This window comes from Trifolium pratense, linkage group LG4 (assembly GCF_020283565.1).
Source record: "Trifolium pratense cultivar HEN17-A07 linkage group LG4, ARS_RC_1.1, whole genome shotgun sequence".
Classification (NCBI taxonomy): Eukaryota; Viridiplantae; Streptophyta; class Magnoliopsida; order Fabales; family Fabaceae; genus Trifolium; species Trifolium pratense.
The window spans coordinates 38,212,096-38,234,172 of NC_060062.1; the positions used below are offsets into that span (position 1 = coordinate 38,212,096).

At 34.4% G+C, this 22,077-nt stretch overlaps 2 protein-coding genes and 1 pseudogene across 2 annotated transcripts; 1 reads left to right on the forward strand and 2 right to left on the reverse strand.

Moving 5' to 3' along the window:
• Positions 1–3,990: 3,990 nt before the first annotated feature.
• Positions 3,991–5,274, forward strand: LOC123882182 (annotated as a pseudogene).
• Positions 5,275–10,402: 5,128 nt separating this feature from the next.
• Positions 10,403–20,036, reverse strand: LOC123922632 (aminopeptidase P2-like). The gene is made up of 11 exons (XM_045975331.1): positions 19,997–20,036; positions 19,297–19,766; positions 18,918–19,090; positions 18,436–18,696; positions 13,921–14,060; positions 13,343–13,533; positions 13,064–13,172; positions 12,808–12,962; positions 12,237–12,329; positions 11,826–11,906; positions 10,403–11,004 (listed from the first exon to the last, which is right to left on the reverse strand). The coding sequence occupies exons 1-11, from the start codon at positions 20,034–20,036 to the stop codon at positions 10,927–10,929; spliced, it is 1,791 nt and encodes a 596-aa protein (XP_045831287.1). The 3' UTR covers positions 10,403–10,926.
• On the reverse strand, positions 19,555–21,181 carry LOC123882183 (DNA damage-repair/toleration protein DRT102-like). Its single transcript, XM_045930992.1, has 2 exons — positions 20,159–21,181; positions 19,555–19,603 (listed from the first exon to the last, which is right to left on the reverse strand). Exon 1 carries the CDS (start codon positions 21,069–21,071, stop codon positions 20,163–20,165), a length of 909 nt encoding a protein of 302 aa, XP_045786948.1. The 5' UTR covers positions 21,072–21,181; the 3' UTR covers positions 19,555–19,603; positions 20,159–20,162.
• Between the last annotated feature and the right edge of the window lie 896 nt (positions 21,182–22,077).

The window sequence follows — 22,077 nt, forward strand, 5'->3', positions numbered from 1 at the left end:
AATTTTTTTTGTAGAATCCAAGTGGAAGACATATGCTCATAAATTTGCCTACATTCTCATTGACACATCAAATTAATAAATACCCAATTTATATTTCTTCAAAACAATAACAAAGTATAAGATAAACAAATAAAAGGAAAAATATATTTTCTGCAAAAATAGGGGCTCATATTCAAATTTACTTTCTCAAAAGAAAAATTGAGTCAAAACAAGTTTTTTTTTTTTTACTAAAAATTGAGTCAAAATAAGTTTTAGAACCTGCTTTTTTTAACAAATTAAGTTTGGTAACATTTTTTCTGCTTTTTATTTTTGAGTCAAACATTTTATATCTACTTGTTTTAGCTTTCCTCCTTTTTCCATTTCCATGAAAGAATCATTAATCCTAAGATCGAGGTCACAAACCACTCGCAACAATTAAAAAAAAATGGGACAAGAATATTTCCTCTTTGAAGAATGATGAGTATGGAATTCTACAAGTGACTCAAACTTTATAAAAAAAATCTGATATTCTTTAGTTTATAAATTAGTTGGAATAATGAATCTCCAACGTGCTTTTCCATGCTTAATGTTCTGGACTAGACTAATGCTAGTCCACCTAGACCTTCACAAAGTCCACATGGCTTGCCCAACCACCTCCATGTCAGCATGGCACAACCTCTCCACCAAGATAGGGTAAAATTACTACTCTACCCACTATCTAAGGGTAATATCTTGGCAGTCCCTCTTAATGGGCCTTGGCTAGTCCAGCCCATTAAGAGGACCTTTGGCCCAGAGCTGGGGGCTATAAATACTCTCCCTTATGGGAGAGCAAGGTAGAACACTATTCATTATCACAATTACTCTCTCTCTCTAACTTCTCTCTAGTATCTCTTTTGCTCTCTATTCCTTGTCTGACTTTGGCATCGGAGCACCTGCAGGTACAACCCCCCCCTCCGTGGACCATCTGCTCGGATTGCTGCCTACCACCTGCTCAACGGACTTCCAGCTGGCCTTCTACCTGTTCTGATCAACAGTTAAGATCACTTAATTTGTTCCTATTTATATTTAGTTTAGCATGCTGATTAGTAATTTCATTGATCAATAAAAATGTCAAATTCTTTTTAGTTTACTCCTCATTTCAAGCATTTATATTTGATGACTAAATTAACTATCTTAGTACTTATCAAATCAAATTGACTAATAAAAGAAATATTTGCTCTACAAGTCATTTATTTATATAACAATAGAATGATGACTAATTAAATTAACTATCTGAATTTCATTTATATAACAATATAAGAAACAGAACGAGTTACTTGCTCAACAAGTCATCTAAGTGACAACAATTGAAACAATTTCCATAAAGAATTCCATAACATAATCTGAAAATCAAATGCTACTATATTAGTATTCGTATTAGTGTATTACACACCTTGAAAAACAAATAGGTGGAAATTCTGAGAAGCTTCAATGTCCTGTAAGCAACTTTATCCAGAAAATTCTTTGGCACATGATGCTATTCAAATCATAAATCGGTGGAAATCAAACAAATCAATAAAAAGAAACTATTCAATCCAAAAAATTCTTAGTTCTCTACTCTTTACCATGAATCAGTTCTGGATTTTATGTTTAAAAAATTGTTCAGTTTAGCCATGGGTGAGTGCATTACCGGAAAACATTGTCAAAGTGTTCCGGAGTTAATGGTCTTAGACTCTTAGTTATGTAATTGATATAATTACCGGAAAACACTTTTGATTACTTAAATAAAGAATTTTACAATTGATGAAATTTCACCACTTTATCCAAACAATGGAATTTGAAAATCAAGAATTCAATTGAATTGCCTAGTATTTAAAATCTCTTGAATTTCTAGAATTCTCCATCCAAACACACTTAAAGTGTTTCGGTTTACACTTTTGATTACCGGAAAAATTAACTCAAGTTTTTTGAGAGTTTATTCAATATAAAAAAAAAAAAAATTGCATACCAAAAATATTTTGGTGAGATGAATTCAAAAGATAAAGGGGGTAAAATTGGAAAAAAATTGGTTTGTAGTGGTGAATATATAAATGTTGGGGTATAAGGAAAAATTTCATGAATTAGATAGAACCATTAATAAACGTCCAACAGCGTTTCTAATTTTATTAAAAGATACTTGATTACTTACTCGGAGTGCGAACTTTCAATATCGTAGAAGTTATTTAATAAAGAAAGAATTATTCGAGAAAATCTTAGTTCAATATTTTCAATGAAACGATTTTATTTGACTTTGAATTCGAGATTTCACAGCTATGTGTGTGAGTTTCTGATAGTGATTGTTAGGAATGTAATTGGTTCGGTTTAGACGGGTTTTCAGTCAAAAAAATGTTAGAACGAATAATATCTCCATAAATTTCGTTTTTAGTGTTTCTTTGAAATAGAACCTTGATTCAGTTCGGTTGATCGCTCGCTTCTATTTTCAAACAATAATACATTTATTATGTGTATACTCTTTATAATTTTTCGGTGTATCTCTGCTATATCTAAGAGCAAAAATGAAAACGCACGGGGTAGAAAAGAAACATAAAGGATGTGAAGAGATAATTTTTTTCTTCTAGACCCTTTGGTTGCATACAAAGTTCTCCAACCATTACCAAATGTTAGTTGATTCAGTGGTGATTGATGTTGAACTTGGTATGGATGACCACGATTCCATCTCTCGCAACTGCATTTGGGAGGAGATTGGAACCACTTGATGTTAAAACTTGCCCCGAACTCTGGACTACTAGGGCCCCCTTTCCCTAGGAATCAGAGGGTGAAAAAAAATAGTTCTCCAACCATTTGGGCTTCTTGGACTGCGTCATGCCTAGGCTCAATTCCTCTTCATTGAATTAAAAGAGATTTACTTTTGCCACCCTACTGATTCCGAGGCTCGTCCTACGAAATTATCAAAATACCCCTGTCTGTTACTTAAGTAGCGGATTATACGTTTACGATCTTAAAAATTTCATGGTAGGAAGGTGTTTTTTTTCTCCAAAAATCCGCTACTTAAGTAGCGGGACGTTATAAAAATATGTTAGGGGATATTTTTTTTCTTTCTCAAGTTTCACATTTTTATAACGTAAAGTAGAGAACTAGTAAAAATCTTGATTTTTTTATATAGGGTGTTTCGCTCAAAATTTCTCATTTTACAACGTCCGCTACTTAAGTAAAGAACTAATCCGCTACTTAAGTAACGTAAGGTGTTTTCGCTCAAAATTTCTCATTCTTATAACATCTGTTACTTAAATAACGGAAGGATAAAATAGAAAACGTGTAGGGCACACGAGTAACCGATAGGATGATGACAAAAATATTTCTCGAATTAAAATACGGATTTGGATCATCTCTTTCACTCTCCTCTCCATCTCTCTCAATCCTCTCTATCTCTCTCATAATTTCAATCTCTCTCTTCAATAAAAAATTTTAAAATAATAATGAAAGAGTGAGATTAAGGGTGCGTTTGATTTGCTAAAAAACAGGGGACTGGACAGGACAACTTTTGTTGTACTCTGATTGATTTGAAATTGGTTATTGGACTGGACAAATTAGGTAATAAGGGACAGGACAAAAACAAGATTTTTTGTCCCTCACTAAACCACGGGACAACTTTTTATCCACAGTACAACTATAAAAAATACGAAAATATCCATTTTATTTTCGAATATAAAATTATTATCGTCTTATATCTTTCCGGTACAAGTTTGTCCTATCATGTATTATCTTGTTTTGTCCTGTACTGTACTATTCTGTTCAGTTCTTATTATTTTACGAATCAAACGTACCCAAAAAAAATAAAGAAGATTAAAAGAGATAGAGAGAAGAGTGAAGGACATGATCCAATCACTTAAAATACTAGTATTAGTATTACAGAATATTTTACTCCAATTTATAAAAATAAGAAAGTCAAATCACATTTCTCCACCAGTCCCCACCACACCAAATTATTATAGCGTGACGTGATCTATTCTAGCAGCCTCAGTTAACCTTTCCACGTGCCAGTCAAGTCAACAGAACACTTCATTTCACAAAACTTCACAACCTAAAACTTACTACTTCATTTTGATTGATAATCACACACACAGACACAGACACAGTGTTGTAAAATGTTGTTGTTCAAGACAAACCTCTACTATGTCTTATTACTACTTCTATTATCATGTTCTTCTTCTTCTTCTTCTTCTTCAGTTATCACATCATCACTACCTCAAAACAATCCTTACCTAACATCAACAACACTCTTTCTTCAAAATTACCATAAAATGTTCCAAAACTTCAAAATCTTTATCTATAACACAAACACAAACCAATTCAATTTTGAAACAGAACAAGAATCTATGTTCTATTCTTCACTACAAAACAGTTCTTATCTTACACAACAACCTCAACAAGCACACCTTTTTTTCTTACCTTTCTCATCTAATATCTCCACGCGCTCCCTTGCGCGTCTTGTCTCACGCATCCGCAAAGAGTTTCCATACTGGAATCGTTCTCTCGGTGCCGATCACTTTTACCTCTCTTGCGCTGGAATATCCAACAGTAATGATCGGAACATCGTTGAGCTGAAGAAAAACGCTGTTCAGATCACGTGTTTCCCCACGCGCTGTCATAGTTTTGTCCCTCACAAGGATATCACGTTACCACCGGTTATAAATGTCCACGCGCCATTTAAAAATCTCCACGCGCCGGTTAAATTGGGTGGTGGTGGTGAGTTTTGCGTTGTTGAGTATGGAAACAGCGAGGTTTTGTGGATAGGGGAAGCAATGCGATTAGGTTGTGTTCCGGTGGTTGTTACGGAGGGGACGATGAATGATATGCCTTTTATGGATGTGTTGAAGTGGAAGGAGATGGCTGTGTTGTGAAAAGTGATGTGAAGAATGTTACTTGGAGGGAAAGGCACCAGAATATGAGAAGATTGGGTGTGGTGGCGAGGAAGCACTTGCGGTGGAATCGGCCTTCTCTACCGTTCGATGCGTTTAACACTGTGATGTTTCAGTTGTGGCTCCGGCGCCATACGGTTAGATATGAAAGTGTTCAGTCAAACTGATTATTATTATTATTATGTATACTGCTGTATATCTGCATATCTTTGATGTTCATGTTTTATGTATACATAAGCAACTAAATAATGCTTTAGCTTATCTTTAGTATAATTTTGCTTGTAAAGTTATGGTTTGTTAAAGATCAAGATTACTTTAAGGAGTTTTAATAGTTAAATTGTTTATTGAGATTGTAAGACATTGTCAATTTAGTGCATGAATTCACTTTTATTTCAAATTAGTCCCTTATGTTCCGCACTTGGTCAATCAAATACATGTAAATGTTAGATTTCTTTACAAAATGATAACTTTGATGCTTATGTGGTAGTTAATTGTCTTATTGGTATTAGAGAATTGGTTTGTTTCAAGATTGAGGAAAACAGTTGGTGATGGTAAGGAAACTTTTTTTAAGAACGATCCTTGGATTATTGGCAATAGTCTGAGAAGTAGATTTCCAAGGTTGTCTGCTGTCGCGACTAGTAAAGATGGGTTGGTGGCTATGGTGTTAAAGGCAGAATGTGTTGTAACTATAGTTATAACAATGGTGTAGTAATCCAATAGCATGTTTGAACTTGTGTAAGTGTGGCATGTTGGAGATTATCATATAATTGTTGGGTTGGTGTATCAGTTGCTGTATTTAATTTATTCAGTTATGCAGAGGTTGGTATGTTGAGTTGTTGACTATATGGTTGGTGTTTTTGAAGAGCTTGATGGAACAAGCTAAGGTTCTTGGATAGTTTTATGCTTATGGTTTGCAATTTCTCCCCAAAAAGCTTTACACTGCAAGAGGATATGTGTTTCTTATCAGTAAGGTTTAGCTACTGATTCTTTATGGTTTTGTTGCAGATCTGTTTTTGGTGCTATATTTTTAAGGAGATAACTTTCAGACTCACCAAAGGAGTGGAAATGCATATGTATCAGAAAATGCAATCCAATTATTGCACCTATTGTTGTATGCAATTATACACCCTTAATATCAGAAGATAGAATCTCGACCCTTAATCAATATTATGACCAACCAGTTCCCTAACCCATTTCATAACTCTGAAAATCTTTGAATTCTCAAAATGCACCCTTGACCAATCTCAACACTGTTAATGGTGGCCCAAGTCTAGGTTGTTGAAATGTTCGCTTCGCACAGATGTAATCATCATGGTTGTGGACGGTGGCGTTTATGTTCATCTCTAAACTGTTATGATCAAACTCTGCCACTTCATAAAGAGTTTCCATACTGGAACCGTTCTCTCCACGACCATGTGCCTGTTAAATTGGCTGGTGGTGAGTTTTGCATTGTTGAATATGGAGATAAGGAGGTTTTGAGGATAGGGGAAGTGATGTGTTTAGGGTGTGTGTTCCGTTGGTGGTTACAGAGGGGACGGTGAATGGTATGCCATTTATGGATGTGTTGAAGTGGGAGGAGATGGCTGTGTTCGTGAAAAGTGATGTGAAACACTTGCGGTGGAATCGGCCTCCTCTGCCATTCGATGCGTTTAACACTGTGATGTATCAGTTGTGGCTCCGGCGCCATACGGTTAGATATGAAAGTATTCAGTCAAACTGATTATTATTATTATTATTATTATTATTATTATTATTATTATTATTATTATTATTATTATTATTAATTATTATTATTATTATTATTATTATTATTATTATTATTATTATTATTATTATTATTATTATTATTATTATTATTATTATTATTATTATTATTATTATTATTATGTATACTGTTGTATATCTTCATATCTTTGATGTTCATGTTTGATGTATACACAAGCAATTAAATAATGTTTTAGCTTATCTTTAATATAATTTTGCTTGTAAAGTTATTAAAGATCAAGATTATTTTAAGGAGTAAATAGTTAAAAATTGGTTGTTGAGATTGTAAGAGGATATGTAAATTTAGTGCATGAATTCCATGTTATATCAAATTAGTCCCTCATTTTGAACTCTGTTAGTCAAATACATGCAAATTTTAGATTCCTTTACTAAATGATAACTTTGATGCTTATGTGGTAGTTAATTGCCATGTTGACTATTAGATCATTGGATTGTTGGTTTGTTTCAAAATTGACGAAAACGGTTGGTGATGGTATAGAAGCTTCTTTTTGGAAGCATTCTTGGGTCATTGGCAATACTAAGTAGATTTCCTAGGTTGTTTACTCTGGCAACTAATAACGATGAGTTGGCGGCTATGGAGTGTGGGTGGCTATGGAGAAGAAGCTCTTTTGCGGGAGAAGGAATTATTGGAGGAGATAATCCTAGTGGTGGGTGGGTATAATAATGCTATAGGTGCTGAGTTTGGGTAACATGAAAGTTCAATTTGAATAAACAATGTAAAACTACTTTTTAACCAAGACATTGGTTTCAAGCTATGAAGCAATAGCATGGACACAGATGTGGACACCCGACACCACACAGACATTGGTTTCGATCATTAGTCTAGAAGGCTTTCTGAAAATTCCTGCCTCTAACTTTTTTTCTATATCTTAAGCAAAGATCTCTATTTTCGGAAAATGCTAGTCGGTAGAAATAACTATTCACAATTTCTATATGAACATAATTTTCCTCTCTTAAACTTTATCCCTGATCCCTTCCACCTTTTCTCCACACTGTTTTGTTTTCCTCTCATTTCACTATATGAAGGGTACTAAATAGCATCTCTATTTTTCTAATACAAGCCATCATCGTATAACTAATATGATTAAGGCAGTTATAATGCAACTCCAGATATGCCAGACTTGCATAGAATAGCCAACACTGGGATCATAAAATAATCAGTCTCAGTCTCAGCTACTATACTGAATAACATCTGACAAGAAGAAACCTCCAGTTTTGTTCATGTCAAAGCATATTAAAAACAGAGAAGCATATCGAAAATATGTGAAGAGGGTTAATGTCCTTACCAGCTATGCCCAGTCTGGAGAATAACTTCAGGAGCCATCCAATATGGAGTACCCTTCATAGACTTGACACCAGAAATGGTAGCCTAGAATGAAAACAAAGATGCAAATATAATATCCTTCACAAAGGTAAAGCAGTATATACTATATATAATGTCATAATCGTAGAGTGACATAAGAGTTACATTACCAGCTCAACGACCTGTTTGGATGCTCCAAAGTCTGCTACTTTTATGCATCCTTTATTATCTACAAGAATATTGGCCCCCTGAAATTAATATATATACATGGACATCAGTAGCCGAAAAAGAACCAAGCTTACATGCATATCAATGAGATGATACGAAAAGCAACCTTAATGTCCCTGTGCATGATTCCATTTTTGTGCAAGTACTCGAGTCCAAGCAATATCTGCTTCGTGTAAGTTCTTATGACCTGTTGAATGAATTAGTGGAAATAGTTAGGCATAAAAAATCACCAAAGTAAATTGATTGATTCGGTAGCCAGAACGTACAGCCTCAGGAAAAGCTCCAAACTTCCCCAACAGTGAAGATATGGATCCACCAGGAACAAACTCAAGGAGAATATTTAAGGTATCTTCTTCTCTGACCGTACCCAAATATCTCTACAGCACAAAAAGAAGATGATTAGGGTGGACTAATTGGTTTGTCAATATTGTTTACCAATAGAACATCATACTTACAACAATGTTGGGATGCGAAAGATCTTTAAGCAGTTTAACTTCTTCCTCAAGCTCTTTTACGTGAGCCTGTTATTAGTATGAAAAACATTAATAAAAACATCATATAGTCTCTGGTAATTCAATTCATATAGCAAATGTAATGACGGTCCAAAATTTGAATCATACGTATGCCACAAGCAAGCAAGTCTTCCCAATCTTACTAAGATTATACCCTTCTATAGCATATGAATGAATTTAACAAATCCAACAGTTGAATCATGTGATATTAACACTAAAAGTTCAAACAGTCGTAAACTAAAAGTTGATATTTGCAAACTACAAACTATATCATACAATTATTGTACAATAAAATGAAAATGTTGGACGATGAAGATCGATTATTTTCTAAGCTTTATGACATTTCACATTCCGATCTATTTAATAAAACTTTCAATTAAATGATTAGGTTTACTACATTCATAATCTCCAGTCCACACATCATAAAAACTTTGTTTATAATTGCTGTAATTGACGCGATCACAAGCAGTTACACACAGAACTCAAATCAAACAACAAACCTGCGCCTTCTCCTTCGAAGCACTACTTGCTGCAATCAAAACCTGAAAAAATCAAACAAGTAAACAAAATCAATTTAAACTTTAAATCTAAATCCACATCCACTTCAAATTAAAGCGAATACAATTTTCAAAATAATCACAATAAAATTCAATTTCAAAGAATTAATTAATAGAAACGATCAAACAAATAGCTAAGAATCAAACTAAAAAAAATCGAAGAAAGAATGAATAAATGAATTGACCTGTTTAACAGCAAGAATCTCTCCAGAATCGAGATTCATTCCAACATAAACTTGACCAAAAGCACCACAACCGATTAACTCGCCTTTTCGCCATCGGATTTGAGGCACGGTTTCTTTAGGAATCGGAGTCTCTAGGGGCGCTCGTGAGCAAGACCCTAATAATAATAATAATAATAATAATAATAATAATTAATAAGTGGATAATAATTATAATAATAGATGCACCAGATGTTTATAAACCCAAAAAATGTATTAGTCCAGCTACTTTCTTACGAGTAGGAATCCTCTCGAAATGGAGATTTCCATTACTAAAGTTTTAAAATAAATCATTCATATAATTGCACCTCTTTTGAGAATATTGGTATTATTTGAGTATTTATGTACCAAAACTTTGGTAATTGCAATGTCCATTTATTTTAAGAAATAGAGGATTTCCACTCCTTTCTTACTTATTACTTGATGAAAAATATTTAATATGATTTTTTTCATTCAATCCATAAAAATGAAAGTCCATCAAAAATATTTTTCATTCAACTAAAGATGAAATTGCTTTCAAAGTATTTTGTTACTGTAATGTAATTTTGAAATGCTACATTTACAGATTAAACACTGATCATTATTAAGTTTGTAGTACATGGCAGAGATGGTTTCCTTATATCAGTACATTCGTTAGACTCCACCTGCTGCATGATGGGTCACATTGAATGTTGATGGTGCTCTCTGAGATTGTCTCCTTTTGCTGGTTCATACACTGATGCAAATGCCTGTGCCGGAAGTCGGTGTGATTTTTATGGGCCATTTCTACTAGCTTTTCAATTAACTTGTCCACAAAACAGACAACAAGAGCAATTGAATTAATGCCACAAGTTTCTTTGACATTATTAGGATCCACGATAATTGATAAACATCCATTCAGACTCCCATGAAAAAAAAACTACTTAAAAACTTTTAATCCTTATAACAACACTACAGCATTTAATATTATACTGAATATCATAAAAGCAAACATACTTCAGTGATGCAAATGGCTAAATGCTCATTTGTCCTGCCAATCTCAAATCCTATGGATCAAATTTCTGTAATATCTATTCACTATTTTATTCACAGCGTGCAAATTAGAGTCGGTAATATCTATTCAAATTTCTGTAATATCTATTGGGTAACATGAAAGTTCAATTTGAATAAACAATGTAAAACTACTTTTTAACCAAGACATTGGTTTCAAGCTATGAAGCAATAGCATGGACACAGATGTGGACACCCGACACCACACAGACATTGGTTTCGATCATTAGTCTAGAAGGCTTTCTGAAAATTCCTGCCTCTAACTTTTTTTCTATATCTTAAGCAAAGATCTCTATTTTCGGAAAATGCTAGTCGGTAGAAATAACTATTCATAGAATAGCCATCATCGTATAATTGAAACCAATGTAAGGGCAGCACAAGTACAGTCTCCTGAGCACAATAGCATGAAAATCATTAAACTGATTCACTGATGATAGGCCGAGTGTTGTTCCAAAGCCATTCACGAGCAGAACCATCCAACAAGGGTGAAACCTGTGGGTGCATATTAAAGTAGTTATAAAACAATCAACCATACAGGATTACAAAATAGAAATCTTGAGTAGGAGTATCTATTAAAAGAAAAGTAGCAGCTGGAGGATGTGGAAATACAGGATGATAGAATCCTTTTTGAGCAAGCTCAAGAAAAATTAAGGAAGAAACAAGGAAAAAAATTTATGAAATTATTGTGTCCTACGAGAGGTTTATAGTCATGTAATCCGCTACAGAGGTGGATATACTGCCACAGTCCCACTTCGCCTACGATCCTTACATGGTGCAAACAGAAGACCAATTTACCAACATAAAAGAAAATCTACCACAAAATAAAATGTCTAATAGAAGAGTAATCCTTCTAAGAATTTGGCTTATGCAAGAGGTTAAATCTCTTGGTTGTATTCAGTTCTCCAAGAAGGAGGCTTCTTTTCCCTTTTAGGACGTGAGTTATGGATCCCAGTTGAAATCTTGGCCGAATTTTGTATAAGGGGTCCGGACTGCACGATACAGGACATCCTTTTGTTGTTTGGTTGGGGAAAGGGGTGGTTCCATGGACATGCCATAGAAAGTGGATGGTCGGAAGAGATAAACGCAATTATACTTGGTGATGTTTTGTAAATTTTATAGTGTGATAAAATTTTATATTTTAAAGAAACAGGAATAAGACACGGTGATTACAAAAGTACATCTAGATGAATTTCTATTACTTCATAGCAAAGGCAAAGCCACGGATACATAGTACCTTCTAGAGACGTGTAAAAGATAGGGAAAAAGATAATCAAAAGAAGAAAAAAGGGCATGCAATACACAGAGCAAAATACCTTTTCCCAGACTACTGAGTGGTAGTTGTTAAGCCAATCGATCTCTGTAGCCGATAGCAGAGATACGTCTACCAATTTAATCTGCAGGGTATGCCCAGGTAACAAATGAGTGTACGAAATAATATATGGTTCATAATCAAGCATTCTTATGTACATATCACAAGCTATTTTCATAGGCTCTTCCAAATACTTAACAAGTGTTTATATCATAAGTCAATAAGTTCTTCCAAACGCTCTCTAAATGGGCCACAAGAACCTCTGTGGACCAAGTTAGTTCCATATCTCCAATTAAAAAAAGGACTTAACAACAAATATATTAATAGAGAAGCATTACAAGATAAAAGTTTATGGGATCATAACCTATTATAACAAAATAAATCAGACCACGGTAATTGACAGCCATCAGCATACCTGAATGGGTACGTATGTAAGTTTTTCAAATCCTAGATATTGGATTCCTCCAAAACGGTTTGGTGTCTCAACATTTCTCACATACAGTAGATTCTGCAAGTTAAAATGGTGTTGTCATTATGCGATCCAGAATAGGACTGACAAATATTATCCCAAGAGTTATGCAGAAAAAAAAGGAAAAACAACATAATGTACAAACTTGGTGATCAAGTAGGACGGTATCTGGGCATTTCTGTTCACAAATAAGTGATGCTAAGAATGTCAATATATTAAAATATTGAATCAAGTAATTCACGGAGAGCTTCTTAAGACACTCAAGACTCATGGAAGGTTTTGGAATCAATACATATATGTTGAAACTAAACTTATGAAATCTAAAAGACAATTATCAAATTTTAACAGAGCTCGAAAGACCTCGTCTTTCATAAGAAATTCAGCTTACTTGAAATTTTCACACATACATTTTATTGGCGTATACGATGAGCAGCTAACACATAATAAAACTAGTTGGACAAACTAGAAGTCGTGATTAACATTTCAGAACATGTCAGATATCTGAAGAGAATATTACCTCAATCCGAATGCCGAAGGCATGGTCTTCATAATAACCAGGCTCATTGCTAACAATCATGCCATTCACTAGAGGGGTAAAATTTCCATACCGGTAACTGATGCTTTGAGGACCTTCATGAACATTCAATGCAGCTCCTACACCATGCCCAGTTCCTATATAGATAATGGTTAAGCGCAAATGCTCAGTCAATCAATAAATCAATTTGGGTTTTAAGTAGATGAATAACGGCCCTCCACAGGAAGGTAAAATATACCATGTCTGTAGTCAAGTCCAACTTTCCAAAGAAAGGAACGAGCAAATGCATCCAGCACAAAACCAGGGGTATCTTCTGGGAAAACTGCCTGGTCAAGAGCTATATGACCCTGGTAATTAGATATAAGTGTTAAAACAAACAATGATTTACATTAAAACAAGTAAAAGGTATGCATTTTCATGATTTGGTTGTGAGGAACAATAACAAATAAAATGCATCCATCAACTCGTGAAAAAAGTTGGTAAAAACAAAACCCGGGAAGAAGTACAAGCATGATACCTGCAAAACTCGCGTGAAACATTCTTTCTCTCTTGCCGTTGGTTTGCCAAAATGAACTGTCCGTGTAATGTCAGTAGTGCCAGCAACATACTGAGCACCACTATCCAATAAGAATAATTTATTTGGATACACAATACTACAACTCTCTGGTTCTGGTTTGTAGTGTATGACCGCACCATTTGGACCAGAACCTGAACCGATGAAATGAATAGATTATAGATCAAGGCAAAGATAGGAGTTGAACCAAAACTTATATTTGTCTGTCTAATATTAGCTCAATACAAAAAGCATGTAAGAAGATACTAAAAGTACTAAAACACAACTACGGATCAACATTTGTGTCATAATGGAATAACAGTGAAATATTTACATAGAATTGTTACATTTTTACACAGAATCCCTAAATTGTGTTCATTTACGGTCCATATTTTTAGCATGCAATGTTGTTTTGCAATATTGACTGAGATAATTGTAGGTTAAGCCAATCTTTCGAAAAATTACAGTTGCATCTTTTTATGTTTCTTTAACCAATTTTTTAGCAAAAAAATAGAAAAAGATTTATCAAAGTACTACAGTACCACTTATGGTGTCAAAGAAACCATCTTGTTTTGAGCGAAACTCAAGAAGTTTGTCTGAAACTTCTACTTCGGTTAATACCCTGTTGTTAGTAATTTTTGTTTCTAGCCAATCCCAGAACTGAGCAAGGGCAGCAGCATCCCTGAAACAATAGATAGCACCTTTTTACATATGCCAAAAGCAAGCTTCTATGCGGACTCTTCTACTCTTTTTTTTATCAATACTAAACTCTTCTACATAAATTCAATATTCTTATCAAATATTTATGAATAGTCAAAAGGAAGAAGATAAAAATGCAGCTACTGGCCAAAGTTGCAAGAATCTCTTTTATATGTACATTTCATTGAAAAGGTTAAGAAAATACTACTCCCTTCGTCCCTAATCATTGCTCCGTTTAGAGTTGGGCACATGAATTAAGAAAAAATAAATTTGGATAAGTTAAGTCCTTTTTAGTTTTTACCCTTTGATTTATTAAGAAAAAGTAAAATTTACTTAATGAATGCTTTTAGTTTTTGTAATAGTACAAATGGTAAAACATCATTAATTGTACCTTGATTTCTTAAAAGAACCAAAGTTTTGGGACAAAAATAAAAAGCTAAAAGGACCAAAGGTAAGAAGCAGTGTTTTAAAAACCGGACCGGTCATCGAACCGGCGAGGGTACTGGGTCACTGGTTCATTGGTCGAACCACTGGGTCACTGGTCGAACCGCATGACAAACCGGATTAAACCGGATTAAACCGATGGAATGAACCGGTCTCTATGATAAGACTATATAGTTATTAAACCGGTTGAATCAGATAACTCGGTCTTTAAAAAAGTATAAAAATATGAAAATTTGAAAATTTCATAATTGCTGATTTACTAATTGCTGAGTTATATAAGACAAAATACTTTCCTAATTGTGGTTTTTTGGAGTCTAATCTTGGACACATTCTGAGCTTTGTTTGGAGAAGCATATGCAATTCCAAGTTCATTCTCACATCAGGGTGTAGATGGAGAATAAGAGATGGAAACAATATTCCATCATAGAATGAAATATGGCTTGCCGATACATCACCTCTTGTTCCTAATAATAACAATGATATGATATATGTCGGTTTTAATGTCTCTGGTTTCCTGGAAAATGATGCTAAAGAGTGGAACGTTCGTCGAGTCTTGCCTATGTTCGACCATGCCACAGCAGCGAGAATTCTTGCTACTCCACTTTATCCTATGGATGATAGAAGAATTTGGCGTGGTGAAAGCAATGGGGATTATTCTGTTAAAAGTTCGTACCATATATGTGTTAATGAGTTAATTTACATTTCTCATCTACATGTTAATGGTAGTTGCAATTTAATTTGGGCACTACAAATCCAACCAAAGGTCAAAAACTTAATTTGGCGTATTTGCCGACGTTGTGTTCCAACCCGTGTTCGGTTGCGAGATAAAGGTGTTGATTACCTACAAACCTGTGCCCTATGCAATAATGATGAGGATGATAACATGGTGTTCACATGTGCTTCCACCATCCATCTTCGGATACTATCATACGTAAGGGTGCTCAAGGCTTTGCGATATTCATGCTCAACTTCAAAAAGATTTCTGGCAGGACAATCAGCAGACATGTTTGGTTGATGCGTAGTCGAGAAGGCAAACATTTCACCATCTTGAATCTAAATGAAAAAAAAAAACAAATGGTTAAACAAATATCGAATCAAACACATCGTATTTTCTCTTTCTTCATTTCTCAAATCATTTCACCATCTTGAATCTAAATTTAAAAAAAAAATAATAATAATAAAATGGTTAAGCAAATATCGAATCAAACACGTCATATTTCCTCTTTGTTCATTTCTCAAATCAAAGAGGAAATATGGTGAGTTTCGTATATCTAATATGTAACTTTGTTTGTAAGCTGCATTTTCTATGTCCAACTTGTTTATTTTTTTGTTGAGTTTCGCATATCTAATATGTAACTTTGTAAGTTGGTACAACTTGTATAAGTCTTGTCCAAATTTCTTTTTCTCTTATCTACCCGCATCACGCATTTAGCGCATTTGGATCAACGGTCCAAACATATTGTAGAGATCTGGATCGAAAAGATCTTGATTGAGGAGTGCTTGAAGATCCTGAACCTGGTTTTGAAGATTCTAACCTGGTTTTACGGTTGCTGGATTTCAATGTTGAGATTTGCAACCCGTTGTGTAAGTTGTGTATTCTCACCATTGAGATTTGCAACTTCCAAGTTAAGTTGATTTACAGTCTGCTCCAATTGTTGGAACGCTGCATGTAATCCCCACTAGGTCCAGAAACCTATGTTTGCCCTCTCACTTTATGGCTTCAGCACAACGTTCTCCTTCCATGTTGACATGTGCTTCCACCATCCATTTTCGGATATTATCATAAGTAAACGTGCCCAATGCTCTGCAGTATTCATGTTCAAGTTTAAAGAGATTTTTCATAGGACAGGTTTGGTTTCTGCATGCGTAGTCCACAAGGCAAAAGCACTTCACCATATTTCCTCTTGAATCAAAATGTAAAGAAAAAATAAATGGTTAAACAAATATCGAATCAAACACATCATTCATAAGCAAACTGGTTTCGCTAACAGAAGAAGCCAAGGAAATTGTAATCGAAAAATCAAATGGTTCAGTAAACTGGTTACATCAACTGGTTACATCAGTTTGATCAAAACAAAGCAGGATGGTTCAGTAAACTAGTGGTGATGGAAATCATAGCTCTATGAAATTTGTATGATGTATCATTCTTTATATCATATTTAATATGTAAAAAACAAGCACTATCAAATCAGGGTATATTTCGATGTTAGTTTTGTATAAACCACACTTAGAAAAAAGAGTTATAATTAAACGATATTTATGGTAGATGTGTATCATATGGTGCATAACATAGTTGTCTTTTGCATTTTGATTTACGAGGAATTACATTCCAGTTGATAGTAAGTGACTAAATAAAAAAAATTAATTTAACAAATTCACAAAATAAAAAATTGGAACATACACTTGGGCGGGATTATGTTTGCATTGGCGCTAATTGAGATTCACATTGCGCTAATAAAGGATTTTGATAAATGATATTATAATAAAAAAATATTTATAAATTAGGTATGATCGTATGAATATTCGGGTATGCCCATTGGCCGGATGTGGATTGTATGTAGTCAGCAGATGTGACTGCATGCAGTCGGAGCCATCAAAGCCATGTGATCTTGATCGACTGTCCCAAATATAAAAGATGAAATTTTTATATTTCATAAAATCAAAACAACATTAAATTCTATGTTACATGATTTTGATCAAATTAACGGTTACGATCAGTTGACGGAAGCTTAACTGCACCTACAATAACTTCGTTGAATCCATTTCTGCATGGGCCATGTATAAGAAATACACAACCCTAAATTCCGCCTCTTGACATATTCTCGATAACAAGAAAATAAACAAAAAATTGAAATCTTAGCAAACTGAATCATGGCGTCGTGGAGGCTCCTTTTGAACATCTAGAGGCATCGGCTATACGGTATGATCTTGTATATAAATTTTAATTTTGATTGTTGATTACTATTGAAATCAACTCCTTTTTTTTATTATTGATTGTAATCACTTTTTGATCATTTTTCGATTTCAGGAAGGCGAATAGGAATGGTCTTCTCCTCATTCTTCGTTCTTGGAGAAGGAATGACGGGGAAGGAAACTAGTACCTTGCATGAAACGGAACAAGATACTGGTGACGGAATGGCGGGGAAGGAAACTGATACCTTATATGCAAGAGAACAAGATAGTGAAGTTATTATATTTTTTATTATATTTTGTTGGCATAATTTAATTATTATATTGTTTTTGTTATATTTTGTTGGTACCTTATATGGAAGAGAACAAAATGATGAAGTTATTATATTGTTTTATTCACGTGAATTTTTTTATTTTTTTGGGTCAAGTAGCCTAGTAGCTAAACAATTCACCTTTAAAGATGAATAAGTGGAGTGTCACATGTTCAAACCCGGGCTCCTGCACATATAGTGCGATGTCCTACCAACTGAGCTAAACTCACAGGGACAATCTTCACATGAAAATATTAATAGGTCTCTTTCACTCTCATGTATGTTTGTAGTAATTTTCTAATTAAATTTTCATAATAGATTGTATTTTGGATTACATTTTTGATTAAGCGTCTGTTTGGTTTGGCATCTGAGAAGCTCAAACGCGAGTCTCCAACCTCAAAACGCGATTGTCACAATTTCTAAGAAGACATTAAACCACACCGACCCTAGAAAAATAATGTTTTGACAAATAAAACGGATGTGTTAAATTAGTTGTATTTCACCTATAATAATTTTCCAAAACTACAAATCAATTTTTTTAAAGAGTAAAATATAGTCCAATGCATAACTCATCTAGATAACCTGTGGTTTCTGTATGTACAATAACTCCAACTTAAAGGAGATCATCAAAATATATAAAACCAAACATGGAAAACATTGTGAGTAATCACTGTCAAAGTAAGTTATAATCACCATAAATGACAATCTTGCATTCCTTTCAGCTCCGTTTCATTTTTTATGGCCTTTGCTAGAGAAACAGGGGATAATTTATGGACAGCAATGGGTACACCTACATCTGATTTCTCATTCGATCCATCAAAAACTTTATTCCCAGTTTTGTGTTTATTCTCGTAGTTCTGATAATATTTGTCGCAGGCAGCTTTATAGGCATTTACAATAGCAGCATTAACAGAGGAAGTATCCAACCAAAGGGCGGCACCACGTGCTGCCAAACTGAAAGAAAATCAATCTTAATTCCAAAAACAGAGCTGCTTTTACAAATAAAAGATTAAACCATAAAAGAGTGACATAAAAGCTACTATTTTTAAAAAGTCATATTGGCCTATCTACTGTAATATTCTTGGACATTTATTTCCACTAAAAGTTGTAAAAATGGAAGGGTCGTGAAAAATTCAAAAAAAGAAAGAAAAAAAGAATAAGATTTCCATAATTACTTTTCAGTCTCAGATATAATCGAATTGTATGGCTTGATCTCTATGTTTGCTTTCTTCAAGTGGTCATCCACCTCTTCAGTAATTTTTGAATTGTCGATAAATAATGTAGCTCCATCAATCTCCACAATCAAATATGCATATACAACGGGTGAATGTGGGATATCACTCCCTCTCTTCAAAAAAAAGTCAAAAGTTACTTTCACTGATTAAGACATCAACATAGAAAAACAAAGGAAACAGGACATCAATGAGCTACTTATGTTAGACCCAAGTAACTTGAATAAAATCATGAATAAAGATTTTACAAGGATATGTATTGTACTCGGAAAGAACCATCAATCAATACATCAAGTTAAAAGACTGTGTTTGGATCCATTACCAAGTTCAACAACCATGCAATTTCATCAAGCGCGGAGACGATAATTGCAGACGAACCAGCCTTAACAAGTTCTGACCTCCGAGATGACAATTTTGACGCAACATCTAAACCAGCATACTTTAGGTCATGCACTCTAACCGGCTTATTTGGAGTCTCAGGCCTAGATTCTTTCCATATTTCATCCACGAGATTTGAATTGTACAAATACACTAGCTCATGGTTTTTCTTAGAGATGAACTGCTTAAGCTCTTCAGCAAGATCCGAAGTAAAAAGAAACTGCCTCCTTAACAATACAGAACATAACGCCCTATCAGGCACTATAAAAATTAAAAACCATTGCAATATAAAAATTAACAATCCATATGCATCCCCAATGCCATAACATAAAGTCAGTGATGTTATAACAAATTCAAACTCAATCTCATGTGAGGATCCAAATAAATACTTGATGAATGGATCTACTTTCCAGTCTCACTTTGTCATTCATTCATAATATAGGTCTTTATATGTTTCTTATACCAGGGTTAAATGTCCCCAAGGCGTAGCTCAAGTGCTTAAGTTGTGAGGTAAGTAAAGTATGAGAATTGTTCACGTCAGAAGTCGAACTTGGGTTCCCAAACGATTCGTTCTAGGGGGAGCTCATTAACCCCAATTACTTGTTAAAACCAAACAAATCTAGTAAGTAGTAACCTTAACATACAAGTAAACCCAAAGATTTCACATTGACACAACAAAAACATTTGAGATTATTAATTATTATTTCACAAAAACACCCAACACAAATATGAAACAACAAGCATATAGTACAGTGAGGACACACAATATGATTTGTAAGAGTAGATATAGTTTGAGATTGACTCACAAAATCACTTGGCTAACCCTAATTCTTTATCAATTGCAATTTTACCAGTTTCAAGATCTTCATCAAAAAACATATCCCAATGACCATCCCACTTGATGAAAAACTCAGTATCTTCATGATACTTCACTCTATGCACATCACCAGCAGGAGTAAACAAGTAATCCCCAACCGTTAGATCATATCTCTCTTCCTTTGTCAGATTCCAGACACTCTTCTTCCCTTCAATCACTACCAAATCATGTCCAAACGTATGATGATGCGCCGGCTCCACACTCCCGGCTTTGAACCTCACGAACGCCGACGTCGGTGTCTCTCTAACAATCTTCATTGAACCTCCCGGAATCAAATCGATCGGGTTCAATTCCCGGTTCTTCACCAAACAACAAACCGCACACGTGTCAACCGGTTCACCTTTTCCAATTTCCGGCATTTCAACTAGTGATTTGTCTAGAAAGTTCTCAATCTCTTGTGGCCATGATTTGTTATCGTTTGCAGGACATGGAGACTTGAACGGCGTGTTCAGCCATGTGTTCACGATCTCGATTGCGGATTCAGTTGAAGTGTACTTCCCGGAGACGGCGAGGACGTTTGAATTGTTGATTGATCGAGCGTTGACGGCGTCAGAGGGAGTAAGACAGGTGGCGGCGAATACGCCAGGGAATTTGTTGGCAAAGATGGAGACGCCGGCACCAGTGCCGCAAGCAACGAGGCCACGGACTTCCGGGGAAGAAGATGATATGGATTGAGAGACTCTACGGCCGACCTCGGCGCCGGCGGAATAGTAAGAGGATGTTCCGAGATCTTCAACTTGGATGTTGAGGGAACGAAGGTGAGAGACCAAAGCATCTTTGAGAGGTGTGCCGAAGTCATCGGCTCCGGCGATGATTTTGATATGGTTGTTAGAATCTGCCATGAATGATTGAGTGAGTGAGTGAGTGAGTGAAAGTGTGTTTGAACTATAATCGACGATTCAATGAATGTAGACAAACTCTAACTCATCGATAACGTGTGTGAATTACAGTTACACACACACATGTGAAAAAGCCAAAAAAAGGAAAAACATTTATTTTCAGTACAAGTTTATAAAAACTGTTTTTAGTGACCAAAAAAATATTCCCAGATATAAAATTTAAATACAATTTATCAACTTTTTATTTTCAGTAATAAGAAATTAACAAACCAACAATTTTTCTATATTTCTGAGTTTGATAATTTTGATTTTGATATGTAAACATCATCAAAAAATTTAGAGATAGTTTATCATCTATTTAAGTTTTACAAAATTCGAAAAATTAATCTTTATAATAAGAGCATATTAGTGACAAATTTACCCCATTGGTATGAGTGACTATATCTGGATCATTTAGAATAAGAGCATTCATTGCATTTTTTAAAAAGAAGAAAAAAGTATTTATGTGTGCTGTGATCTATACTCTATTTTATACGGATAAATTTATGTTTGTTATCCTCAATTTACAAGTTTTGAAGATTAGTATCTGACTTGTTGTAAAAAAAAATAATTTGATTAGTGTCTGACTTCCAATTAAATATGATTCTTTGGCTATGCCTTTAAAAAATCCTACATTTATATATTGACTTGTAATTTTATAGTGGTGCCCCGTACCCGTACCCACAATAGAATTTTTTACCCTATTATGAACTAGTCCTTTGAATATTTTTTGCTGGTACTTATTGAATACTTATTTAAATAACGGATGTTATAAAAAAACGAATCTAGTAGAGTGTTCCGTTACTTAAATAGCGGACACAAATATATTTATAATTTAGTAGGGCGCGCGAGAAAAATAAATAAGGCCACAATAGAAAATCTTATTTTGTTTTGGACCATGTTTGTGTAAACCTAAGATCCACTAGATGGAGAAGGAATAAACAAAAAATAAAAATAAAACCCGTCATTA

Coding starts and splice junctions, on each gene's coding strand:
- LOC123922632 (XM_045975331.1), bottom strand. CDS start 20,036: ATGTTTTTGTTGTGTCAATGTGAAATCTTTGGGTTTACTT. Junction 12,330..12,807: donor CCTTCGGCATTCGGATTGAG/GTAATATTCTCT, acceptor TTTAACTTGCAG/AATCTACTGTATGTGAGAAA. Junction 11,907..12,236: donor TTACATACGTACCCATTCAG/GTATGCTGATGG, acceptor CATACCCTGCAG/ATTAAATTGGTAGACGTATC.
- LOC123882183 (XM_045930992.1), bottom strand. CDS start 21,071: ATGGCAGATTCTAACAACCATATCAAAATCATCGCCGGAGCCGATGAC.